We start from the raw sequence: 24,293 nt of genomic DNA, 5'->3' as shown, positions 1-24,293 counted from the left end.
GTTACAGCCCACAGGGAAGGCCTGGAGTGCAGCCAGCGGGTGTAGGCCATCTCTCGCTGGGACGACAGAGGCCAGCTTCTTGGATATCTGGACCCTGACACCAGGGCAGGGCAACAGTGAACCCACCCTGCCGACCCCAGGGCTTTGGGGGGGAATAAAGAGATATCCCTGATTTTCTAAGCCTTCCGGACCAGGACACAGGCTATGCGGCATATTGCCGTTTGTGGGACATGTGGATGTTTGCAGCACTTATGGAAGGCCACGGGTGCCTCCCTTCTCGTGGACTGGAGGTGCGGGAGGAGAGCTTCACCCCAGGCAGGAATCAGCTGACCCATGGATTCATGGGGTCCTTGGCAGGACAGGTCCTTCCCAGATATCTCAGCGGCTGAACAATCTGCCTGCAATGCAGGAGACACCTGTTCAATTCCTGCATTGGCAAGATCCGCTGGAAGAGGGATAGGCTACCCACTCCCGTAGTCTTGGGCTTCCTTGGTGGCTCAATTGTTAAAGATCTATGTGCAAGGTGGGAATCCTGGGTTCAATCCCTGGGTTGGGAAGATTCCCCTGGAGAAGGAAATGGCAAACCACTCCAATATTCTGGCCTGGAGAATCCCATGGGGTCCCATGGGGTCGCAAAAGTCGGACACGTCTGACCAACTGAAGTGTGTGTATATGGGTGAAGGTGGGATGTTTGTGTGTGCATGTGTGTATATGGGTGTATGTGTATGTGGGAGGTTGTATGTGTTTTCATGTGTGCATGTGTGTGTGTGCTGTGTGTATGTGTGATGTGTGTGCATGTGTGTATATGGGTGTGTCCTCTATGTATGTGTTATGTGGGTACATATGTGTATATGGGTGTGTGCTGTCTTTTTGAGTTATGTGTGTTTTCTGTGAATGTGTGTATATGGTTGGTTGTGTACGGGGGATATGTGTATGCACATGTGTATATGGGTCTGTGCTTTGTATGTAGTGCTTGACTGTGTGCATGTGTGTATATAGGAGTGTGATGTATGTGTGATGTGTGTACATGTGTGTATATGGACATGAGTGTATATGTGTATGTGCGTTCTTGTGTGTATATGGATGTGTGTATGTGTATGTGGGAGGTTCTGTGTGTCCATGTGTGTATATGGGTGTCTCCTCTGTCTATGTGTTATGTGGGTGCATATGTGTATATATGGGTGTGTGCTGTGTGTATGTGTGATGTGTGTTTTCTCTGAATGTGTGCATATGGATGTGTGTGTATGTGGGATGTGTGTTCAGGCGTGTATATGGGTGTGTGATGTGTGTATGAATCATGTGTGTGCATGTGTGTCTATGCGTGTGTGCACAGCCCTCTTGTGCACGCCTTTGTGTGTATCCCTACACCCTGAGGTGACAGCCTCAGCCTCTCGGTGTCCACCGCCATCCCCTCCCAGCTTGGATGCAATGCCCGCCTCCCAGCAGCAGGCAGCCCGTGGCCAGCTCTTTCGAATCCACACGTGATCATGTGTTTGTCCCATTTCAGGTGCAGCCACCGGCCTTGGACAGAACCTGCGAGGTAGGGCCCAGGGGCGGGGCATTCGGTCTTCCGAGGGGTGGGCTCCCCACGTGTCTGTGGAGGGGCTGGGGCAGGCCTGGTTTTGTTTCTGCTGAGGGCGTTCAGGGACCACCTGCTCTCTCTGTGTGGGCGTGCAAAAGCTCCTGTCAGGCGCGGTCCGTCCCACAGGGGTCAGCCAAGGAGACGTGGGGACCATCTCGGAGCTGCAAGATGCCTGAGGCTCTGGGGACCGATTTGGAGCTGAAAGATGCTTGGGCTCTGAGAGCTGTCTGCGGTTCTCGGAGCTGCTGCTGCCCACCGCTGGCACCCCTTTCGTTGACTCAAGTCTCGAAGGAGAGCAGCAGAGAAACCACAGCCTTCTCCCCCGAGAAGCCCCCAGTGGGTCCCAGCCCGCCCCATCACAGCCCACAGGGAAGGCCTGGAGTGTGGCCAGCGGGTGCAGACCGTCTGTCGCTGGGACGACAGAGGCCAGCTTCATGGATATCTGGACCCTGTCACCAGTGCAGGGCAACAGTGAACCCACCCTGCCAACCCCAGGGCTTTGGGGGAGAATAAAGAGATATCCCTGTCTTTCTAAGCCTTCCAGTCCAGGACCCAGGCAGTGTGGCAGTATGGCCGTTTGCGGAATGTGTGGATGTTTGCAGGACTTATGGAAGGCCACGGGTGCCTCCCTTCTCATGGACTGGAGGTGGGGGAGGAAAGCTTCGCCCCAGACAGGAATCAGCTGACCCACGGACTCATGGGGTCCTTGGCAGGACAGGATCTTTCCTGATATCTCAGCTGCTGAACAATCCGCCTGCAATGCAGGAGACCCCGGTTCAATTCCTGAGTTGGGAAGATCCACTGGAGGACAGATAGGCTACCCACTCCCGTAGTCTTGGGCTTCCCTGGTGGCTCAATTGTTAATGAATCCATCTGCAAGGCGGGAATCCTGGGTTCAATGCCTGGGTTGGGAAGATTCCCCTGGAGAAGGAAATGGCAAACCATTCCAGTATTCTGGCCTGGAGAATCCCATGGGGTCGCAAAAGTCGGACAGGACTGACCAACTGAACTGAAGTGTGTGTATATGGGTGAAGGTGGGATGTTTGTGTGTGCATGTGTGTATACGGGTGTATGTATATGTGGGAGGTTGTGTGTGTTTTCATGTGTGTGTAAGTGTGTGTGCTGTGTGTATGTGTGATGTGTGTGCATGTGAGTATATGGGTGTGTGTATGTGTATTGGAATGTTCTGTGTGTCCATGTGTGTATATGGGTGTGTCCTCTATGTATGTGTTATGTGGGTACATATGTGTATATGGGTATGGGCTATTTTTATGACTTATGTGTGTTTTCTGTGAATGTGTGTATATGGTTGTGTGTGTATCAGGGATGTGTGTGTGTGCACGCGTGTATATAGGTGTGTGCTGTGTGTATGTGGGGCTTGACTGTGTGCATGTGTGTATATGGGTGTGTGCTGTGTATATGTGTGATGTGTGTGCATATGTGTATATGGGTGTGTGCACGGGCCTCTTGTGCACGCCTTTGTGTGTATCCCTACGCCCTGAGGTGACAGCCTCAGCCCCTCTGTGTCCACCCCTGTCTCCTTCCCACTTGAATACAAGAGAGCCTCCCAGCAGCAGGCAGCCCATGGCCAGCTCTTTCTAATCCACGCGTGATCATGTGTGTGTCTCCTTTCAGGTGCAGCCGTCGGCTACGGACAGAACCCGCGAGGTAGGGCCCAGGGGCGGGGCGTTCGGTCTTCCGAGGGGTGGGCTCCCCACGTGTCTGTGGAGGGGCCGGGGCAGGCCTGGTTTTGTTTCTGCTGAGGGCGTTCAGGGACCACCTGCTCTCTCTGTGTGGGCGTGCAAAAGCTCCTGTCAGGTGCGGTCCATACCCCGGGGGTCAGCCAAGGAGACTTGGGGACTGACTCGGAGCTGCAAGATGCCTGAGGCTCTGGGGACCGATTTGGAGCTGAAAGATGCTTAGGGTCTGAGAGCTGTCTGCGGTTCTCGAGATACTGCTGCCCACCACTGGCACCCCTTTCGTTGACTCAAGCCTCAAAGGAGAGCAGCAGAGAAACCACAGCCTTCTCTGCCGAGAAGACCCCAGTGGGGCCCCGGCTGCCCCGTCACGGCCCACAGGGAAGGCCTGGAGTGCGGCCAGCGGGTGTAGGCCATCTGTCGCTGGGACGACAGAGGCCAGCTTCTTGGATGTCTGGACCCTGACACCAGTGCAGGGCAACAGTGAACCCACCCCGCCAACCCCAGGGCTTTGGGGGAGAAAAAAGAGATATCCCTGACCACTATGTGGATGGGTGTGTATGTGTGTGGGAAGCTTTTCTGTGCATGCGTGCATATGGGTTTGTATGAGGGATGTTGTGTGCGTACACCTGTGTATATGGGTGTGTGCTGTGTGTGTGCTTGATGTTTGTGCACGTGTGTATATGGATGTGTGTGTGAGCAGGTGGGTTGAATGTGTGTGCATGTGTGTATATGTATGTGTGTATGTGTATTGGAATGTTCTGTGTATCCATGTATGTATATGGGTGTGTCCTCTATGTATGTGTTATGTGGGTACATATGTGTTTATGGGTGTCTGCTCTGTTTTTGAGTTATGTCTGTTTTCTGTGACTGTGTGTATATGGTTGGGTGTGTATATGGGATGTGTGTGTGCATCCGTGTATATGGGTGTGTGCTGTGTGTATGTAGGGCTGGACTGGGTGCATGTGTGTATATGGGACTGTGCTATGTGCATGTGTGATGTGTGTATATGGATGTGTGTGTGTGTATATGGGATGTTGTGTGTGTGCACGTGTGTATAAGGGTTTGTCCTCTGTGTATGTGTTATGTGTGTGCATATGTGAATATGGGTGTGTGCTGTGTGTATGAGTGATGTGTGTTTTCTCTGCATGTGTGTATATGGATGTGTGTGTATGTGGGATGTGTGTGCAGGCGTCTATATGGGTGTGTGTGTATGTGTATGTGGGATATTCTGTGTGTGCATCTGTGTATATGGGTGTACGTGTATTTGGGATGTTGTGTGTCTTTTCATGTGTGTGTATGTGTGCACTGTATGTGTGATGTGTGTGCGTGTGTGTATATGGGTCTGTGTATGTGTATGTGGGATGCTGTGTCTGTGTGAATGTGTGTGTGTGGATATGTCTACTGTGGATTTCGGTGTGTTTGTATGTGGGAAATTTTTGTGTGCATGCATGTATGTGAGTTTGTGTGTCTCTGTATGTGGGATGTTTTGTGTGTGCAGGTGTGTATATGGGTGTGTCCTCTGTGTGTTATTTGGGTGCATATGTGTATATGCGCGTGTGCTGTGTGTATGTTTGATGTGTGTCACGTGTGTATATGGATGTGTTTGTGAGCATGTGGGTTGTGTGTGTGCTGTGTGTATATGGGTGTGTGTGTATATGGGACATGTGTGTGTGCACGTGCTTATATGGGTGTGTGCAGTGTGTATGTGGATTGTGACTGTGTGCATTTGTGTATATGGGTGTGTGCAGTGTGTATGTGGGATATTAATGTGTGCTTTTGTGTATATGCGTGTGTGCTGTGTGCATTTGAATGTGTGCGTATATGTGTCTGAGGGATGTTGTGTGTGTATTCATGTGTGTATATGGGGTGTGCTGTGTGTATGAGTGATGTGTGTGCATGTGTGTCTATGGGTGTGTGCACGGGCCTCTTGTGCATGCCTTTGTGTGTATCCCTACACCCTGAGGTGACAGCCTCAGCCCATCGGTGTCCACCCCCGTCCCCTCCCCGCTTGGATGCAATGCCTGCCTCCCAGCAACAGGCAGCCCGTGGCCAGCTCTTTCGATCCACGCGTGATCATTTGTCTGTCTCCTTTCAGGTGCAGGCCAACTGAACTGAAGTTTTGTATATGGGTGAAGGTGGGATGTTTGTGTATGCCTGTGTATATACGGGTGTACGTGTATGTGGGATGTTGTGTGTGTTTTCATGTGTGTGTAAGTGTGTGTGCTGTGTGTGCATGTGTGTATATGGGTGTGTGTATGTGTATGTAGGATGTTGTGTGTGTGTGAATGTGTGTGTGTGTGGATATGTTTATTATGTGGATATGGGTGGGTGTGTGGGGGGAGGATTTTTCTGCATGCTTGTATATGAGTTTGGGTGTATGTGGGATGTTATGTTCATGCACGTGGTTATATTGGTGTGTGTTGTGTGTGTGCCTCATGTGTGTGCATGTGTGTATATGGATGTATGTGAGCATGTGGGTTTTTGAGTGTATGTGCATGTGTGGATATGTATGTGTGTGTGTGTGTGTATTGGGATGTTCTGTGTGTTCATGTGTGTAGATGGGTGTGTCCTCTAGGTATGTGTTAAGTGGGTACATATGTGTATATGGGTGTGTGCTGTCTTTCTGAGTTATGTGTGTTTTCTGTGAATGTGTGTAATGGTTGGGTGTGTATGTTGGATGTGTGTGTGTGCACGCGTATATATGTGTGTGTGCTGTCTATGTAGTGCTTGACTGTGTGCATGTGTGTATATAGGACTGTGCTGTGTGTATGTGTGATGTGTGTACATGTGTCTATAAGGACGTGTGTGTATGTGTGTATGTGGGTTCTTGTGTGTGTATGCATGTGTGTACATGGATGTGTGTATGTGGGAGGTTCTGTGTGTCCATGTGTGTATCTGGGTGTGCCCTCTGTCTATATGTTATGTGGGAACATAGGTGTATATGGATGTGTGCTGTGTGTTTGTGTGATGTGTGTTTTCTCTGCATGTGTGTATATGGATGTGTGTATGTGTGGGATGTGTGTTCAGGCGTGTATATGGGTGTGTGCTCTATGTATGATTCATGTGTGTGCATGTGTGTCTATGGGTGTGTGCACGGCCCAATTGTGCATGCCTTTGTGTGTATCCCTACACCCTGAGGTGACAGCCCAGCCTCTCGGTGTCCACCCCCGTCCCCTCCCCGCTTGGATGCAATGAGAGCCTCCCAGCAGCAGGCAGCCCATGGCCAGCTCTTTCGAATCCACGCGTGATCATGTGTCTGTCTCCTTTCAGGTGCAGCCGTCGGCCTCGGACAGAAAAACCTGCGAGGTAGGGACCAGGGGCGGGGCCTACGGTCTTCCAAGGGGTGGGCTCCCCACGTGTCTGTGCAGGGGCCGGGGCAGGCCTGGTTTTGCTTCTGCTGAGGGCGTTCAGGGACCACCTGCTCTCTCTGTGTGGGCGTGCAAAAGCTCCTGTCGGGTGCGGTCCATCCCACGGGGGTCAGCCAAGGAGACGTGGGGACCATCTCGGAGCTGCAAGATGCCTGAGGCTCTGGGGACCGATTTGGAGCTGAAAGATGCTTGGGCTCCGAGAGCTGTCTGTGGTTCTCGGAGCTGCTGCTGCCCACCACTGGCACCCCTTTCGTTGACTCAAGTCTCGAAGGAGAGCAGCAGAGAAACCACAGCCTTCTCCGCTGAGAAGACCCCAGCAGGGCCACACCCGCCCCATCACGGCCCACAGGGAAGGCCTGGAGTGCGGCCAGCGGATGCAGGCCGACTGTCCCTGGGATGACAGAGGCCAGCTTCATGGATATCTGGACCCTGACACCAATGCAGGGCAACAGTGAACCCACCCCGCCAACCCCAGGGCTTTGGGGGAGAAAAAAGAGATATCCCTGACCACTATGTGTATATGCGTGTGTATGTGTGTGGGAAGTTTCTGTGTGCATGCATGTATATGGGTTTGTATGTGGGATCTTGTGTGCGTACACCTGTGTATATGGGTGTGTGCTGTGTGTGTGCTTGATGTGTGTGCACGTATGTATATGGAGGTGTGTGTCAGCAGGTGGGGTGAATGTGTGTGCGTGTGTGTATATGTATGTGTGTGTACGTGTCTTGGGATGTTCTGTGTAACCATGTGTGTATATGGGTGTATCCTCTATGTATGTGTTATGTGGGTACATATGTGTTTATGGGTGTCTGCTCTGTTTTTGAGTTGTGTACGTTTTCTGTGAATGTGTGTATAAGGTTCGGTGTGTATGTGGGATGTGTGTGTGCATGCGTGTATATGGGTGTGTGCTGTGTGCATGTAGGACTGGACTGGGTACATGTGTGTATATGGGACTGTGCTATGTGTATGTGTGATGTGTGTATATGGATGTGTGTGTGTATGTGTGTTCTTGTGCATGTATCCATGTGTGTATATGGATGTGTGTGTATGTGTATGTGGGATATTGTGTGTGTGCACGTGGGTATATGGGTTTGTCCTGTATGTATGTGTTATGTCTGTGCATATGTGTATATGGGTGTGTGCTGTGTGTATGAGTGATGTGTGTTTTCTCTGCATGTGTGTATATGGATGTGTGTGTATGTGGGATGTGTGTGCAGGCGTCTATATGGGTGTGTGTGTATGTGTACGTGGGATATTCTGTGTGTGCATGTGTCTATATGAGTCTGTGTGTATCTGTATGTGGGATGTTGTGTGTGTGCAAGTGTGTATATGGGTGTGTCCTCTGTGTGTTATTTGGGTGCATATGTGTATATGCACATGTGCTCTGTGTATGTTTGATGTGTGTCATGTGTCTATATGGATGTGTTTGTGAGCATGTGGGTTGTGTGTGTGCTGTGTGTATATGGGTGTGTGTGTATATGGGATGTTTGTGGGTGCACATGCTTATATGGGTGTATGTGGGATGTTGACTGTGTGCATTTGTGTATATGCGTGTGTGCTGTATTTGTGTTGTGTGTGCATGTGTCCATTTGGATGTGTGCGTATGTGTTGCTGTGGGATGTTGTGTGTGTATTCATGTGTGTATATGGTGTGTGCTCTGTGTGTGAATGATGTGTGTGCATATGTGTATATGGGTGTGTGCACGGGCCTCTTGTGCACGCCTATGTGTGTACCCTACACCCTGAGGTGACAGCCTCAGCCCATCGGTGTCCACCCCCATCCCCTCCCCGCTTGGATGCAATGCCCGCCTCCCAGCAACAGGCAGCCCGTGGCCAGCTCTTTCGAATCCACGTGTGATCATGTGTCCATTTCCTTTCAGGTGCAGCTGTTGGCCTCGGACAGAAAAACCCACGAGGTAGGTCCCAGGGGCAGGGCGTTCGGTCTTCCGAGGGGTGGGCTCCCCACGTGTCTGTGGAGGGGCCGGGGCAGGCCTGGTTCTGTTTCTGCTGAGGGCGTTTAGGGACCACCTGCTCTCTCTGTGTGGGCATGCAAAAGCTCCTGTCGGGCACGGTCCGTCCCACGGGGGTCAGTGAAGGAGACGTGGGGACCGACTCGGAGCTGCAAGATGCCTGAGGCTCTGGGGACCAATTTGGAGCTGAAAGATGCTTGGGCTCTGAGAGCTGTCTGTGGTTCTCGGAGCTGCTACTGCCCACTCCTGGCACCCCTTTTGGTGACTCAAGTCTCGAAGGAGAGCAGCAGAGAAACCACAGCCTTCTCTGCCGAGAAGACCCCAGCAGGGCCCCGGCCACCCCGTCACGGCCCACAGGGATGGCCTGGAGTGTGGCCAGCGGGTGCAGGCTGTCTGTCGCTGGGACAACAGTGGCCAGCTCCTTGGATATCTGGACCCTGACACCGGTGCAGGGCAACAGTGAACCCACCCCGCCAACCCCAGGGCTTTGCGGGAGAAACAAGAGATATCCCTGCCTACTATGTGCATATGGGTGTGTATGTGTGTGGGAAGTTTCTGTGTGCATGCCTGTATACGGGATTGTATGTGGGATTTTGTGTGCGTACACCTGTGTATATGGGTGTGTGCTGTGTGTGTGCTTGATGTGTGTGTACCTGTGTATATGGAAGTGTGTGTATGTGGGATGTGTGTGCAGGCGTCTATATGGGTGTGTGTGTATGTGTATGTGGGATATTCTGTGTGTGCATGTGTGTATATGGGTGTATGTGTATTTGGGATGTTGTGTGTCTTTTCATGTGTCTGTATGTGTGCACTGTATGTGTGATGTGTGTGCATGTGTGTATATGGGTGTGTGTATGTGTATGTGGGATGCTGTGTCTGTGTGAATGTGTGTGTGTGGATATGTCTACTGTGGATTTGAGTGTGTGTGTATGTGGGAAATTTTTGTGTGCATGTGTGTATGTGAGTTTGTGTGTCTCTGTATGTGGGATGTTTTGTGTGTGCAGGTGTGTATATGGGTGTGTCCTCTGTGTGTTATTTGGGTGCATATGTGTATATGCGCGTGTGCTGTGTGTATGTTTGATGTGTGTCACGTGTGTATATGGATGTGTTTGTGAGCATGTGGGTTGTGTGTGTGCTGTGTGTATATGGGTGTGTGTGTATATGGGACATGTGTGTGTGCACGTGCTTATATGGGTGTGTGCAGTGTGTATGTGGATTGTGACTGTGTGCATTTGTGTATATGGGTGTGTGCAGTGTGTATGTGGGATATTAATGTGTGCTTTTGTGTATATGCGTGTGTGCTGTGTGCATTTGAATGTGTGCATATGTGTGTCTGAGGGATGTTGTGTGTGTATTCATGTGTGTATATGGGGTGTGCTGTGTGTATGAGTGATGTGTGTGCATGTGTGTCTATGGGTGTGTGCACGGGCCTCTTGTGCACGCCTTTGTGTGTATCCCTACACCCTGAGGTGACAGCCTCAGCCCATCGGTGTCCACCCCCGTCCCCTCCCCGCTTGGATGCAATGCCTGCCTCCCAGCAACAGGCAGCCCGTGGCCAGCTCTTTCGATCCACGCGTGATCATTTGTCTGTCTCCTTTCAGGTGCAGGCCAACTGAACTGAAGTTTTGAATATGGGTGAAGGTGGGATGTTTGTGTATGCATGTGTATATACGGGTGTACGTGTATGTGGGATGTTGTGTGTGTTTTCATGTGTGTGTAAGTGTGTGTGCTCTGTGTGATGTGTGTATATGGGTGTGTGTATGTGTATGTAGGATGTTGTGTGTGTGTGAATGTGTGTGTGTGGATATGTTTATTATGTGGATATGGGTGGGTGTGTGGGGGGAGGATTTTTCTGCATGCTTGTATATGAGTTTGGGTGTATGTGGGATGTTATGTTCATGCACGTGGTTATATTGGTGTGTGTTGTGTGTGTGCCTCATGTGTGTGCATGTGTGTATATGGATGTATGTGAGCATGTGGGTTTTTGAGTGTATGTGCATGTGTGGATATGTATGTGTGTGTGTGTGTATTGGGATGTTCTGTGTGTTCATGTGTGTAGATGGGTGTGTCCTCTAGGTATGTGTTAAGTGGGTACATATGTGTATATGGGTGTGTGCTGTCTTTCTGAGTTATGTGTGTTTTCTGTGAATGTGTGTAATGGTTGGGTGTGTATGTTGGATGTGTGTGTGTGCACGCGTATATATGTGTGTGTGCTGTCTATGTAGTGCTTGACTGTGTGCATGTGTGTATATAGGACTGTGCTGTGTGTATGTGTGATGTGTGTACATGTGTCTATAAGGACGTGTGTGTATGTGGGTTCTTGTGTGTGTGTATGCATGTGTGTACATGGATGTGTGTGTGTGTATGTGTATGTGGGAGGTTCTGTGTGTCCATGTGTGTATCTGGGTGTGTCCTCTGTCTATATGTTATGTGGGAACATAGGTGTATATGGATGTGTGCTGTGTGTTTGTGTGATGTGTGTTTTCTCTGCATGTGTGTATATGGATGTGTGTATGTGTGGGATGTGTGTTCAGGCATATATATGGGTGTGTGCTGTATGTATGATTCATGTGTGTGCATGTGTGTCTATGGGTGTGGGCACGGCCCAATTGTGCATGCCTTTGTGTGTATCCCTACACCCTGAGGTGACAGCCCAGCCTCTCGGTGTCCAACCCCGTCCCCTCCCAGCTTGGATGCAATGAGAGCCTCCCAGCAGCAGGCAGCCCATGGCCAGCTCTTTCGAATCCACGCGTGATCATGTGTCTGTCTCCTTTCAGGTGCAGCCGTCGGCCTCGGACAGAAAAACCCGCGACGTAGGGCCCAGGGGCGGGGCCTACGGTCTTCCGAGGGGTGGGCTCCCCACGTGTCTGTGGAGGGGCCGGGGCAGGCCTGGTTCTGTTTCTGCTGAGGGCGTTTAGGGACCACCTGCTCTCTCTGTGTGGGCGTGCAGAAGCTCCTGTCGGGTGCGGTCCGTCCCACAGGGGTCAGCCAAGGAGACGTGGGGACCATCTCGGAGCTGCAAGATGCCTGAGGCTCTGGGGACCGATTTGGAGCTGAAAGATGCTTGGGCTCTGAGAGCTGTCTGCGGTTCTCGGAACTGCTGCTGCCCCCCGCTGGCACCCCTTTCGTTGACTCAAGTCTCGAAGGAGAGCAGCAGAGAAACCACAGCCTTCTCCGCCGAGAAGACCCCAGCTGGGCCCCACCCGCCCCGTCACGGCCCACAGGGAAGGCCTGGAGTGTGGCCAGCGGGTGCAGGCCGTCTGTCACTTGGATGACAGAGGCCAGCTTCTTGGATATCTGGACCCTGACACTGGTGCAGGGCCACAGTGAAGACACCCCGCCAACCCCAGGGCTTTGGGGGAGAAAAAAGAGATATCCCTGACCACTATGTGGATATAGCTGTGTATGTGTGTGGGAGTTTCTGTGTGCATGCATGTATATGGGTTTGTATGTGGCATCTTGTGTGCGTACACCCGTGTATATGGGTGTGTGCTGTGTGTGTGCTTGATGTGTGTGCACGTGTGTATACGGAGGTGTGTGTGAGCAGGTGGGTTGAATGTGTATCCATGTGTGTATATGGGTGTGTCCTCTATGTATGTGTTATGTGGGTACATATTTGTTTATGGGTGTCTCCTCTGTGTTTGAGTTGTGTGTGTTTTCTGTGAATGTGTGTATAAGGTTGGGTGTGTATGTGGGATGTGTGTGTGCATGCGTGTATATGGGTGTGTGCTGTGTATGTAGGGCTGGACTGCGTGCATGTGTGTATATGGGACTGTGCTATGTGTATGTGTGATGTGTGTATATGGATGTGTGTGTATGTGCGTTCTTGTGTGTGTATACATGTGTGTATATGGATGTGTGTGTATGTGTATGTGGGATGTTGTGTGTGTGCACATGGGTATATGGGTTTGTCCTGTGTGTATGTGTTATGTCTGTGCATATGTGTATATGGGTGTGTGCTGTGTGTATGAGTGATGTGTGTTTTCTCTGCATGTGTGTATATGGATGTGTGTGTATGTGGGATGTGTGTGCAGGCGTCTATATGGGTGTGTGTGTATGTGTATGTGGGATATTCTGAGTGTGCATGTGTGTATATGGGTGTATGTGTATTTGGGATGTTGTGTGTCTTTTCATGTGTATGTGTGTGTGCTGTGTGTATGTGTGATGTGTGTGTGTTTATATCGCTGTGTGTATGTGTATGTGGGATGCTGTGTCTGTGTGAGTGGATATGTCTACTGTGGATTTGAGTGTGTGTGTATGTGGGAAATATTTGTGTGCATGTGTGTATATGAGTTTGTATCTGTATGTGGGATGTTCTGTGTGCAAGTGTGTATATGGGTGTGTCCTCTTTGTGTCATTTGGGTGCATATGCATATATGCACATGTGCTGTGTGTATGTTTGATGTGTGTCACGTGTCTATATGGATGTGTTTGTGAGCATGTGGGTTGTGTGTGTGCTGTGTGTATATGGGTGTGTGTGTATATGCGACGTGTGTGGGGGCATGTGCTTATATGGGTGAGTGCAGTGTGTATGTGGGATGTTGACTGTGTGCATTTGTGTATATGCGTGTGTGCTGTGTGCATTTGAATGTGTGCATATGTGTGTCTGAGGGATGTTGTGTGTGTATTCATGTGTGTATATGGTGTGTGCTCTGTGTGTGAATGATGTGTGTGCATATGTGTATATGGGTGTGTGCACGGGCCTCTTGTGCACGGCTTTGTGTGTATCCCTAGGCCCTGAGGTGACAGCCTCAGCCCATCGGTGTCCACCCCCGTCCCCTCCCCGCTTGGATGCAATGCCCGCCTCCCAGCAGCAGGCAGCCCGTGGCCAGCTCTTTCGAATCCACGTGTGATCATGTGTTTGTCCCATTTCAGGTGCAGCCGTCGGCCACGGACAGAACCCGCGAGGTAGGGCCCAGGGGCGGGGCATTCGGTCTTCCGAGGGGTGGGCTCCCCACGTGTCTGTGGAGGGGCTGGGGCAGGCCTGGTTTTGTTTCTGCTGAGGGCGTTCAGGGACCACCTGCTCTCTCTGTGTGGGCGTGCAAAAGCTCCTGTCGGGTGCGGTCTGTCCCACGGGGTCAGCGAAGGAGACATGGGGACCGACTCAGAGCTGCAAGATGCCTGAGGCTCTGGGGACCGATTTGGAGCTGAAAGATGCTTGGGCTCTGAGAGCTATCTGTGGTGCTTGGAGCTGCTGCTGCCCACCGCCAGCACCCCTTTCATTGACTCAAGCCTCGAAGGAGAACAGCAGAGAAACCACAGGCTTCTCCACTGAGAAGCCCCGAGAGGGGCCCCACCCGTCCTGTCACAGCCCACAGGGAAGGCCTGGAGTGCGGCCAGCGGGTGTAGGCCGTCTCTCGCTGGGACGACAGAGGCCAGCTTCTTGGATATCTGGACCCTGACACCAGGGCAGGGCAACAGTGAACCCACCCTGCCGACCCCAGGGCTTTGGGGGGGAATAAAGAGATATCCCTGATTTTCTAAGCCTTCCGGACCAGGACACAGGCTATGCGGCATATTGCCGTTTGTGGGACATGTGGATGTTTGCAGCACTTATGGAAGGCCACGGGTGTCTCCCTTCTCGTGGACTGGAGGTGCGGGAGGAGAGCTTCACCCCAGGCAGGAATCAGCTGACCCACGGATTCATGGGGTCCTTGGCAGGACAGGTCCTTCCCAGATATCTCAGCGGCTGAACAATCTGCCTGCAATGCAGGAGACACCTGTTCAATTCCTGCGTTGGCAAGATCCGCTGGAAGAGGGATAGGCTACCCACTCCCGTAGTCTTGGGCTTCCTTGGTGGCTCAATTGTTGAAGATCTATGTGCAAGGTGGGAATCCTGGGTTCAATCCCTGGGTTGGGAAGATTCCCCTGGAGAAGGAAATGGCAAACCACTCCAATATTCTGGCCTGGAGAATCCCATGGGGTCCCATGGGGTCGCAAAAATCAGACACGTCTGACCAACTGAAGTGTGTGTATATGGGTGAAGGTGGGATGTTTGTGTGTGCATGTGTGTATATGGGTGTATGTGTATGTGGGAGGTTGTATGTGTTTTCATGTGTGCATGTGTGTGTGTGCTGTGTGTGTGTGTGATGTGTGTGCATGTGTGTATATGGGTGTGTCCTCTATGTATGTGTTATGTGGGTACATATGTGTATATGGGTGTGTGCTGTCTTTTTGAGTTATGTGTGTTTTCTGTGAATGTGTGTATATGGTTGGTTGTGTACGGGGGATATGTGTATGCACATGTGTATATGGGTCTGTGCTTTGTATGTAGTGCTTGACTGTGTGCATGTGTGTATATAGGAGTGTGATGTATGTGTGATGTGTGTACATGTGTGTATATGGACATGAGTGTATATGTGTGTGTGAGTTCTTGTGTGTATATGGATGTGTGTATGTGTATGTGGGAGGTTCTGTGTGTCCATGTGTGTATATGGGTGTCTCCTCTATGTGTTATGTGGGTGCATATGTATATATGGGTGTGTGCTGTGTGTATGTGTGATGTGTGTTTTCTCTGAATGTGTGCATATGGATGTGTGTGTATGTGGGATGTGTGTTCAGGTGTGTATATGGGTGTGTGATGTGTGTATGAATCATGTGTGTGCATGTGTGTCTATGCATGTGTGCACGGCCCTCTTGTGCACGCTTTTGTGTGTATCCCTACACCCTGAGGTGACAGCCTCAGCCTCTCGGTGTCCACCGCCATCCCCTCCCCACTTGGATGCAATGCCCGCCTCCCAGCAACAGGCAGCCCGGGGCCAGCTCTTTCGAATCCACACGTGATCATGTGTTTGTCCCATTGCAGGTGCAGCCACCGGCCTTGGACAGAACCTGCGAGGTAGGGCCCAGGGGCGGGGCGTTCGGTCTCCCGAGGGGTGGGCTCCCCACGTGTCTGTGGAGGGGCCGGGGCAGGCCTGGTTTTGTTTCTGCTGAGGGTGTTCAGGGACCACCTGCTCTCTCTGTGTGGGCGTGCAAAAGCTCCTGTCGGGTGCGTTCTGTCCCACGGGGGTCAGCCAAGGAGACGTGGGGACCATCTCGGAGCTGCAAGATGCCTGAGGCTCTGGGGACCGATTTGGGGCTGAAAGACGCTTGGGCTCTGAGAGCTGTCTGCGGTGCTTGGAGCTGTTGCTCCCCACTGCGGGTACCCCTTTCATTGACTCAAGCCTCGAAGGAGAACAGCAGAGAAACCACAGGCTTCTCCACTGAGAAACCCCGAGAGGGGCCCCACCCATCCCGTCACAGCCCACAGGGAAGGCCTGGAGTGCGGCCAGCGGGTGTAGGCCATCTCTCGCTGGGACGACAGAGGCCAGCTTCTTGGATATCTGGACCCTGACACCAGGGCAGGGCAACAGTGAACCCACCCCGCTGACCCCAGGGCTTTGTGGGAGAGTACAGAGATATCCCTGATTTTCTAAGCCTTCCAGCCCAGGACACAGGCAACGCGGCAGTATTGCCATTTGCACGACATGTGGATGTTTGCAGGACTTATGGAAGGCCACGGGTGCCTCCCTTCTCGTGGACTGGAGGTGCGGGAGGAGAGCTTCACCCCAGGCAGGAATCAGCTGACCCACGGATTCATGGGGTCCTTGGCAGGACAAGTTCTTCCCTGATATCTCAGCTGCTGAACAATCTGCCTGCAATGCAGGAGACACCTGTCCAATTCCTGTGTTGGGACGATCCGCTGGAGGACAGATAGGCTACCCACTCCCGTAGTCTTGGGCTTCCTTGGTGGCTCAATTGTTAAAGAATCCATCTGCAAAGCGGGAATCCTGGGTTCAATCCCTGCGTTGGGAAGTTTCTCGTGGAGAAGGAAATGGCAAACCACTCCAGTATTCTGGCCTGGAGAATCCCATGGGGTCCCATGGGGTCACAAAATTCGGACACATCTGACCAACTGAACTGAAGTGTGTGTATATGAGTGAAGGTGGGATGTTTGTGTGTGCATGTGTGTATATGGGTGTATGTGTATGTGGGAGGTTGTGTGTGTGTTCATGTGTGTGTAAGTGTGTGTGCTGTGTGTATGTGTGATGTGTGTGCATGTGAGTATATGGATGTGTGTATGTGTATTGGAATGTTCTGTGTGTCCATGTGTGTATATGGGTGTGTCCTCTATGTATGTGTTATGTGGGTACATATGTGTATATGGGTGTGGGCTATTTTTATGACTTATGTGTGTTTTCTGTGAATGTGTGTATATGGTTGTGTGTGTATGTGGGATATGTGTGTGTGTGCACGCGTGTATATAGGTGTGTGCTGTGTGTATGTGGGGCTTGACTGTGTGCATGTGTGTATATGGGTGTGTGCTGTATGAGTGATGTGTGTGCATATGTGTATATGGGTGTGTGCACGGGCCTCTTGTGCACGCCTTTGTGTGTATCCCTACGCCCTGAGGTGACAGCTTCAGCCATTGGTGTCCACGCCTTCCCCTCCCAGCTTGGATGCAATGCCCGCCTCCCAGCAGCAGGCACCCCGGGGCCAGCTCTTTCGAATCCACGTGTGATCATGTGTCTGTCTCCTTTCAGGTGCAGCCGTCGGCCTCGGACAGAAAAACCCGCGAGGTAGGGCCCAGGGGCGGGGCGTTCGGTCCTCCGAGGGGTGGGCTCCCCACGTGTCTGTGGAGGGGCCGGGGCAGGCCTGGTTTTGTTTCTGCTGAGGGCGTTTAGGGACCACCTGCTCTCTCTGTGTGGGCGTGCAAAAGCTCCTGTCGGGCGCGGTCCGTCCCACGGGGGTCAGCGAAGGAGACATGGGGATACACACATGGAGCTGCAAGATGCCTGAGGCTCTGGGGACCGATTTGGGGCTGAAAGACGCTTGGGCTCTGAGAGCTGTCTGCGGTTCTCAGAGCTGCTGCTGCCCACCGCTGGCACCCCTTTCGTTGACTCAAGTCTCGAAGGAGAGCAGCAGAGAAACCACAGCCTTCTCCCTCAAGAAGCCCCCATTGGGGCCCAGCCCGCCCCGTCACAGCCCACAGGGAAGGCTTGGAGTGCAGCCAGTGGGTGCAGGCCGTCTGTCGCTGGACAACAGAGGCCAGCTTCTTGGATATCTGGACTCTGACACCAGTGCAGGGCAACAGTGAACCCACCCTGCCGACCCCAGGGCTTTGGGGGAGAAAAAGGGGATATCCCTGACCACTATGTGGATATGGGTGTGTATGTGTGTGGGAAGATTCTGTGTGCATGCATGTATATGGGTTTGTATGTGGGGTCTTGTGTGCGTACACCTGTGTATATGGGTGTGTGCTGTGTGTGTGCTTGATGTGTGTGCACGTGTGTATATGGAGGTGTGTGTGAGCAGGTGGGTTGAGTGTGTGTGCATGTGTGCATTTGGATGTGTGTGTATGTGTGTCTGTGGGATGTTGTGTGTGTATTCATGTGTGTATATGGGCATGTGTTGTGTGTATGAGTGATGTGTGTGCATATGTGTATATGGGTGTGTGCACGGGCCTCTTGTGCACGCCTTTGTGTGTATCCCTATGCCCTGAGGTGACAGCCTCAGCCATTGGTGTCCACCCCTGTCCCCTCCCAGCTTGGATGCAATGCCCACCTCCCAGCAGCAGGCACCCCGGGGCCAGCTCTTTCGAATCCAGGCGTGATCATGTGTCTGTCTCCTTTCAGGTGCAGCCGTCGGCCTCGGACAGAAAAACCCACGAGGTAGGGCCCAGGGGCGGGGCGTTCGGTCTTCTGAGGCGTGGGTTCCCCACGTGTCTGTGGAGGGGCCGGGGCAGGCCTGGTTTTGTTTCTGCTGAGGGCGTTTAGGGACCACCTGCTCTCTCTGTGTGGGCGTGCAAAAGCTCCTGTCGGGTGCGTTCTGTCTCACGGGGGTCAGCGAAGGAGACGTGGGGACCATCTCGGATCTGCAAGATGCCTGAGGCTCTGGGGACCGATTTGGAGCTGAAAGATGCTTGGGCTCTGAGAGCTGTCTGCGGTTCTCGGAGCTGCTACTGCCCACCGCTGGCACCCCTTTCATTGACTCAAGCCTCGAAGGAGAGCAGCAGAGAAACCAAAGCCTTCTCCCCTGAGAAGCCCCCAGCGGGTCCCCGCCCGCCCCATCACAGCCCACAGGGAAGGCCTGGAGTGTGGCCAGCGGGTGCAGACCGTCTGTCGCTGGGACGACAGAGGCCAGCTTCAAGGATATCTGGACCCTGACACCAGTGCAGGGCAACAGTGAACCCACCCCGCCGACCCCAGGGCTTTGGGGGAGAATAAAGAGATATCCCTGTCTTTCTAAGCCTTCCAGCCCAGGACCCAGGCAGTGTGGCATTATGGCCGTTTGCGGAATGTGTGGATGTTTGCAGGACTTATGGAAGGCCACGGGTGCCTCCCTTCTCATGGACTGGAGGTGGGGGAGGAGAGCTTCGCCCCAGACAGGAATCAGCTGACCCACGGATTCATGGGGTCCTTGGCAGGACAGGATCTTTCCTGATATCTCAGCTGCTGAACAATCCACCTGCAATGCAGGAGACACCTGCTCAATTCCTGCATTGGCAAGATCCGCTGGAAGAGGGATAGGCTACCCACTCCCGTAGTCTTGGGCTTCCCTGGTGGCTCAATTGTTAAAGAATCCATGTGCAAGGTGGGAATCCTGAGTTCAATCCCTGGGTTGGGAAGATTCCCCTGGAGAAGGAAATGGCAAATCACTCCAGTATTCTGGCCTGGAGAATCCAATGGGTCGCAAAAGTCGGACAGGACTGACCAACTGAACTGAAGTGTGTGTATATGGGTGAAGGTGGGATGTTTGTGTGTGCATGTGTGTATATGGGTGTATGTGTATGTGGGAGGTTGTGTGTGTGTTCATGTGTGTGTAAGTGTGTGTGCTGTGTGTATGTGTGATGTGTGTGCATGTGAGTATATGGGTGTGTGTATGTGTATTGGAATGTTCTGTGTGTCCATGTGTGTATATGGGTGTGTCCTTTATGAATGTATTATGTGGGTACATATGTGTATATGGGTGTGGGCTATTTTTATGACTTATGTGTATTTTCTGTGAATGTGTGTATATGGTTGTGTGTGTATGTGGGATATGTGTGCACGCATGTATATAGGTGTGTGCTGTGTGTATGTGGGGCTTGACTGTGTGCATGTGTGTATATGGGTGTGTGCTGTATGAGTGATGTGTGTGCATATGTGTATATGGGTGTGTGCACGGGCCTCTTGTGCACGCCTTTGTGTTATCCCTAAGCCCTGAGGTGACAGCTTCAGCCATTGGTGTCCAAGCCTTCCCCTCCCAGCTTGGATGCAATGCCCGCCTCCCAGCAGCAGGCACCCCGGGGCCAGCTCTTTCGAATCCACGTGTGATCATGTGTCTGTCTCCTTTCAGGTGCAGCCGTCGGCCTCGGACAGAAAAACCCGCGAGGTAGGGCCCAGGGGCGGGGCGTTCGGTCTTCCGAGGGGTGGGCTCCCCACGTGTCTGTGGAGGGGCTGGGGCAGGCCTGGTTTTGTTTCTGCTGAGGGCGTTTAGGGACCACCTGCTCTCTCTGTGTGGGCGTGCAAAAGCTCCTGTCGGGCGCGGTCTGTCCTACGGGGGTCAGCGAAGGAGACGTGGGGATACATACACGGAGCTGCAAGATGCCTGAGGCTCTGGGGACCGATTTGGAGCTGTAAGATGCTTGGGCTCTGAGAGCTGTCTGCGGTTCTCGGAGCTGCTGCTGCCCACCGCTGGCACCCCTTTCGTTGACTCAAGCCTCGAAGGAGAGCAGCAGAGAAACCACAGGCTTCTCCACTGAGAAGCCCGAGAGGGGCCCCGCCCGTCCCGTCACGGCCCGCACGGAAGGCCTGGAGTGCGGCCAGTGGGTGCAGGCCGTCTGTCGCTGGGACGACAGAGGCCAGCTTCTTGGATATCTGGACCCTGACAGCACTGCAGGGCAACAGTGAACCCACCCCGCCGACCCCAGGGCTTTGGGGGAGAATAAAGAGATATCCCTGATTTTCTAAGCCTTCCGGCCCAGGACACAGGCAGTGCGGCAGTATTGCCATTTGCAGGACATGTGGATGTTTGCAGCACTTATGGAAGGCCACGGGTGCCTCCCTTCTCGTGGACTGGATGTGGGGGAGGAGAGCTTCACCCCAGACAGGAATCAGCTGACCCACGGATTCATGGGGTCCTTGGCAGGACAGGTCCTTCCCTGATATCTCAGCTGCTGAACAATCTGCCTGCAATGCAGGAGACACTTGTCCACTTCCTGCGTTGCCAAGATCCGCTGGAGGAGGGATAGGCTACCCACTCCCGTAGTCTTGGGCTTCCCTGGTGGTTCAATTGTTAAAGAATCCATCTGCAAGGCGGGAATCCTGGGTTCAATCCCTGGGTTGGGAAGATTCCCCTGGAGAAGGAAATGGCAAACCATTCCAGTATTCTGGCCTGGAGAATCCCATGGGGTCCCATGTGGTCGCTAAAGTCGGACACGACTGACCAACTGAACTGAAGTGTGTGTATATGGGTGAAGGTGGGATGTTTGTGTGTGCATGTGTGTATATGGGTGTATGTGTATGTGGGCGGTTGTGTGTGTTTTCATGTGTGCCTATGTGTGTTTGCTATGTGTATGTGTGATGTGTGTGCATGTCTGTATATGGGTGTGTGTATGTGTATGTGGGATGTTGTGTGTGTGAATGTGTGTGTGTGGATATGTTTATTATGTGGATATGCATGTGTGCGGGGGAGGTTTTTTTGTGCATGCGTGTATATGGTTTTGTGTGTATGTGGGATGTGTACATACACGTGTGTATATGGGTGTGTGCTCTGTGTGTGCCTGATGTGTGTGCACGTGTGTTTATGCATGTATGTGAGCATGTGGGTTGTTGAGAGTGTGTGCATATGTGTATATGTATGTGTGTGTATGTGTATTGGGAAGTTCACTGTGTCCATGTGTGTATATGGGTGTGTCCTCTATGTATGTGTTATGTGGGTACATAGGTGTATATGGGTGTGTGCTGTCTTTTTGAGTTATGTGTGTTTTCTGTGAATGTGTGTATATGGTTGGGTTTGCATGTGGGATGTGTGTGTGTGCACGCATGCATAAGGGTCTGTGCTGTGTATGTAGTGCTTGATTGTGTGCATGTGAGTTTATAGGAGTGTGCTGTGTGTATGTGTGATGTGTGTATATGGATGTGTGTGTACGTGGGATGTGTGTTCAGGCGTGTATATGGGTGTGCGCTGTGTGTATGAATCATGTGTGTGCATGTGTGTCTATGGGTGTGCACACGGCCCTCTTGTGCACGCCTTTGTGTGTATCCCTCCACCCTGAGGTGACAGCCTCAGCCCATCGGTTTCTATCCCCGTCCCCTCCCCGCTTGGATGCAATGCCTGCCTCCCAGCAGCACGCAGCACGTGGCCAGCTCTTTCGAATCCACGCGTGATCATGTGTCTGTCTCCTTTCAGGTGCAGCCGTCGGCCTCGGACAGAAAAACCCGCGAGGTAGGGCCCAGGGGCGGGGCATTCGGTCTTCCGAGGGGTGGGCTCCCCACGTGTCTGTGGAGGGGCCGGGGCAGGCCTGGTTTTGTTTCTGCTGAGGGCGTTTAGGGACCACCTGCTCTCTCTGTGTGGGCGTGCAAAAGCTCCTGTCGGGTGCGGTCTGTCCCACGGGGGTCAGCGAAGGAGACGTGGGGACCGACTCGGAGCTGCAAGATGCCTGAGGCTCTGGGGACCGATTTGGGGCTGAAAGATGCTTGGGCTCTGAGAGCTGTCTGCGGTGCTTGGAGCTGCTGCTGCCCACCACCGGCGCCCCTTTCGTTGACTCAAGCCTCGAAGGAGAGCAGCAGAGAAACCACAGCCTTCTCCCCCGAGATGCCCCCAGCTGGGCCACGCCCACCCCATCACAGCCCACAGGGAAGGCCTGGAGTGCGGCCAGCAGGCATAGGCCGTCTGTCGCTGGGATGACAGAGGCCAGCTTCTTGGATATCTGGACCCTGACACCAATGCAGGGCAACTGTGAACCCACCCGCCGACCCCAGGGCTTTGGGGGAGAGAAAAGAGATTTCCCTGACTTTCTAAGCCTTCTAGCCCAGGACCCAGGCAGTGCGGCACTATTGCCGTTTGCGGGACGTATGGGTGTTTGCGGGACATATTACCGTGTGTGGGACGTGTGGATGTTTGCAGGACTTATGGAAGGCCATGGGTGCTTCCCTTCTCGTGGACTGGAGGTGGGGGAGGAGAGGTTCGCCCCAGACAGGAATCAGCTGACCCACGGATTCATGGGGTCCTTGGCAGGACAGGTTCTTTCCTGATATCTCAGCTGCTGAAGCATCCACCTGCAATGCAGGAGACCTCGGTTCAATTCCTGAGTTGGGAAGATCCACTGGAGGAGGGATAGGCTACCCACTCCCGTAGTCTTGGGCTTCCCTGGTGGCTCAGTTGGTAAGGATCCACCTGCAAGGTGGGAGCCCTGGGTTCCATCCCTGGGTTGGGAAGATTCCCCTGGAGAAGGAAATGGCAAACCACTCCAGTATTCTGGCCTGAAGAATCCCATGAGGTCCCATGGGGTCGCGAAAGTCAGACACGACTGACCAACTGAACTGAAGTGTGTGTATATGAGTGAATGTGGGATGTTTGTGTGTGCATGTGTGTATACAGGTGTATGTGTATGTGGGATGTAGTGTGTGTTTGCATGTGTGTGTATGTGTGTGTGCTGTGTGTATATGCGTGTGTATGTGTATGTGGGATGTTGTGTGTGTGTGAATGTGTGTGTGTGGATATGTCTATTATGTGGATATGGGTGTGTGTGTATGTTGGAAGTTTTTGTGTGCATTCGTGTATATGGGTTTCTGTGTATGTGGGATGTGTGTGTGTGCACACATGTATATGGGTGTGTGCTGTATGTGGGATGTTGACTGTGTGCATGTGCGTATATGGGTGTGTGCATGTTTGTATATGGATGTGTATGTTTGTGTGTATTTGGGATGTGTGTGCATGTGTGTATATGGATATTTGGACCCAGACACCAGTGCATGGCAACTGTGAACCCACCCAGCCAACCCCAGGGCTTTCGGAGAGAAGAAAGAGATATCTCTGACTTTCTAAGCCTTCCGGCCCAGGACCCAGGCAGTACAGCAGTACTGCCGTTTGCGGGACGTATGGGTGTTTGTGGGACGTATTAACATGTGCAGGACGTGTGGATGTTTGCAGGAATTATGGAAGGCCACGGGTGCCTCCCTTCTCGTGGACTGGAGGTGGGGGAGGAGAGGTTCGCTCCAGACAAGAATCAGGGGACCCACGGATTCATGGGGTCCTTGGCAGGACAGGTTCTTCCCTGATATCTCAGCTGCTGAACAATCCGCCTGCAATGCAGGAGATCCCTGTTCAACTCCTGGTTTGGAAAGATCTGCTGGAAGAGGGACAGGCTACCCACTCCCGTAGTCTTGCGCTTCCCTGCTGGCTCAGTTGGTAAGGGATCCACCTGCAAGGCAGTGGATTACCCAGGAACTGTAGTGGGGCCAGAGTATGGAATGTGATGGATGTGGGGGCTACAGGGGGCTACAGGGGGCTACAGGGGTAACAGGCCCTTGGTTCCATCCCTGGGTTGGGAAGATTCCCCTGGAGAAGGAAATGGCAAGCCACTCCAGTATTCTGGCCTGGAGAATCCCATGGAGTCCCATGGGGTCGCAAGGAGCCAGACTTGACTTTCAGTCTCCCTTTCCAGAGGACAGGGGGCCTTCCCTGGTGGTCCTCGGATAAACACTCCACCTGC

General features: G+C 52.6%; 1 protein-coding gene across 8 annotated transcripts in view; it reads left to right on the top strand.

Annotated features, from left to right (window-relative positions):
• Positions 1–24,293, top strand: part of LOC122689358 (spidroin-2-like) — a 110,905-nt gene that overhangs the window by 77,149 nt on the left and 9,463 nt on the right. For 7 of the 8 annotated variants that reach the window (XM_043895727.1, XM_043895734.1, XM_043895733.1 and 4 more), the window contains 8 exons: positions 1,508–1,540; positions 6,553–6,588; positions 11,395–11,430; positions 15,423–15,455; positions 17,140–17,175; positions 18,232–18,267; positions 19,934–19,969; positions 21,989–22,024. In XM_043895727.1, coding sequence (XP_043751662.1) covers positions 1,508–1,540; positions 6,553–6,588; positions 11,395–11,430; positions 15,423–15,455; positions 17,140–17,175; positions 18,232–18,267; positions 19,934–19,969; positions 21,989–22,024 — 282 coding nt within the window. Of the gene's footprint in view, positions 1–1,507; positions 1,541–6,552; positions 6,589–8,527; positions 8,564–11,394; positions 11,431–15,422; positions 15,456–17,139; positions 17,176–18,231; positions 18,268–19,933; positions 19,970–21,988; positions 22,025–24,293 lie in introns of all 8 variants that reach the window. The other variant, XM_043895735.1, reaches the window with a different exon arrangement.

This window comes from Cervus elaphus, chromosome X (assembly GCF_910594005.1).
Source record: "Cervus elaphus chromosome X, mCerEla1.1, whole genome shotgun sequence".
Classification (NCBI taxonomy): domain Eukaryota; kingdom Metazoa; phylum Chordata; class Mammalia; order Artiodactyla; family Cervidae; genus Cervus; species Cervus elaphus.
This window is presented reverse-complemented; position numbering and strand designations above follow the sequence as displayed.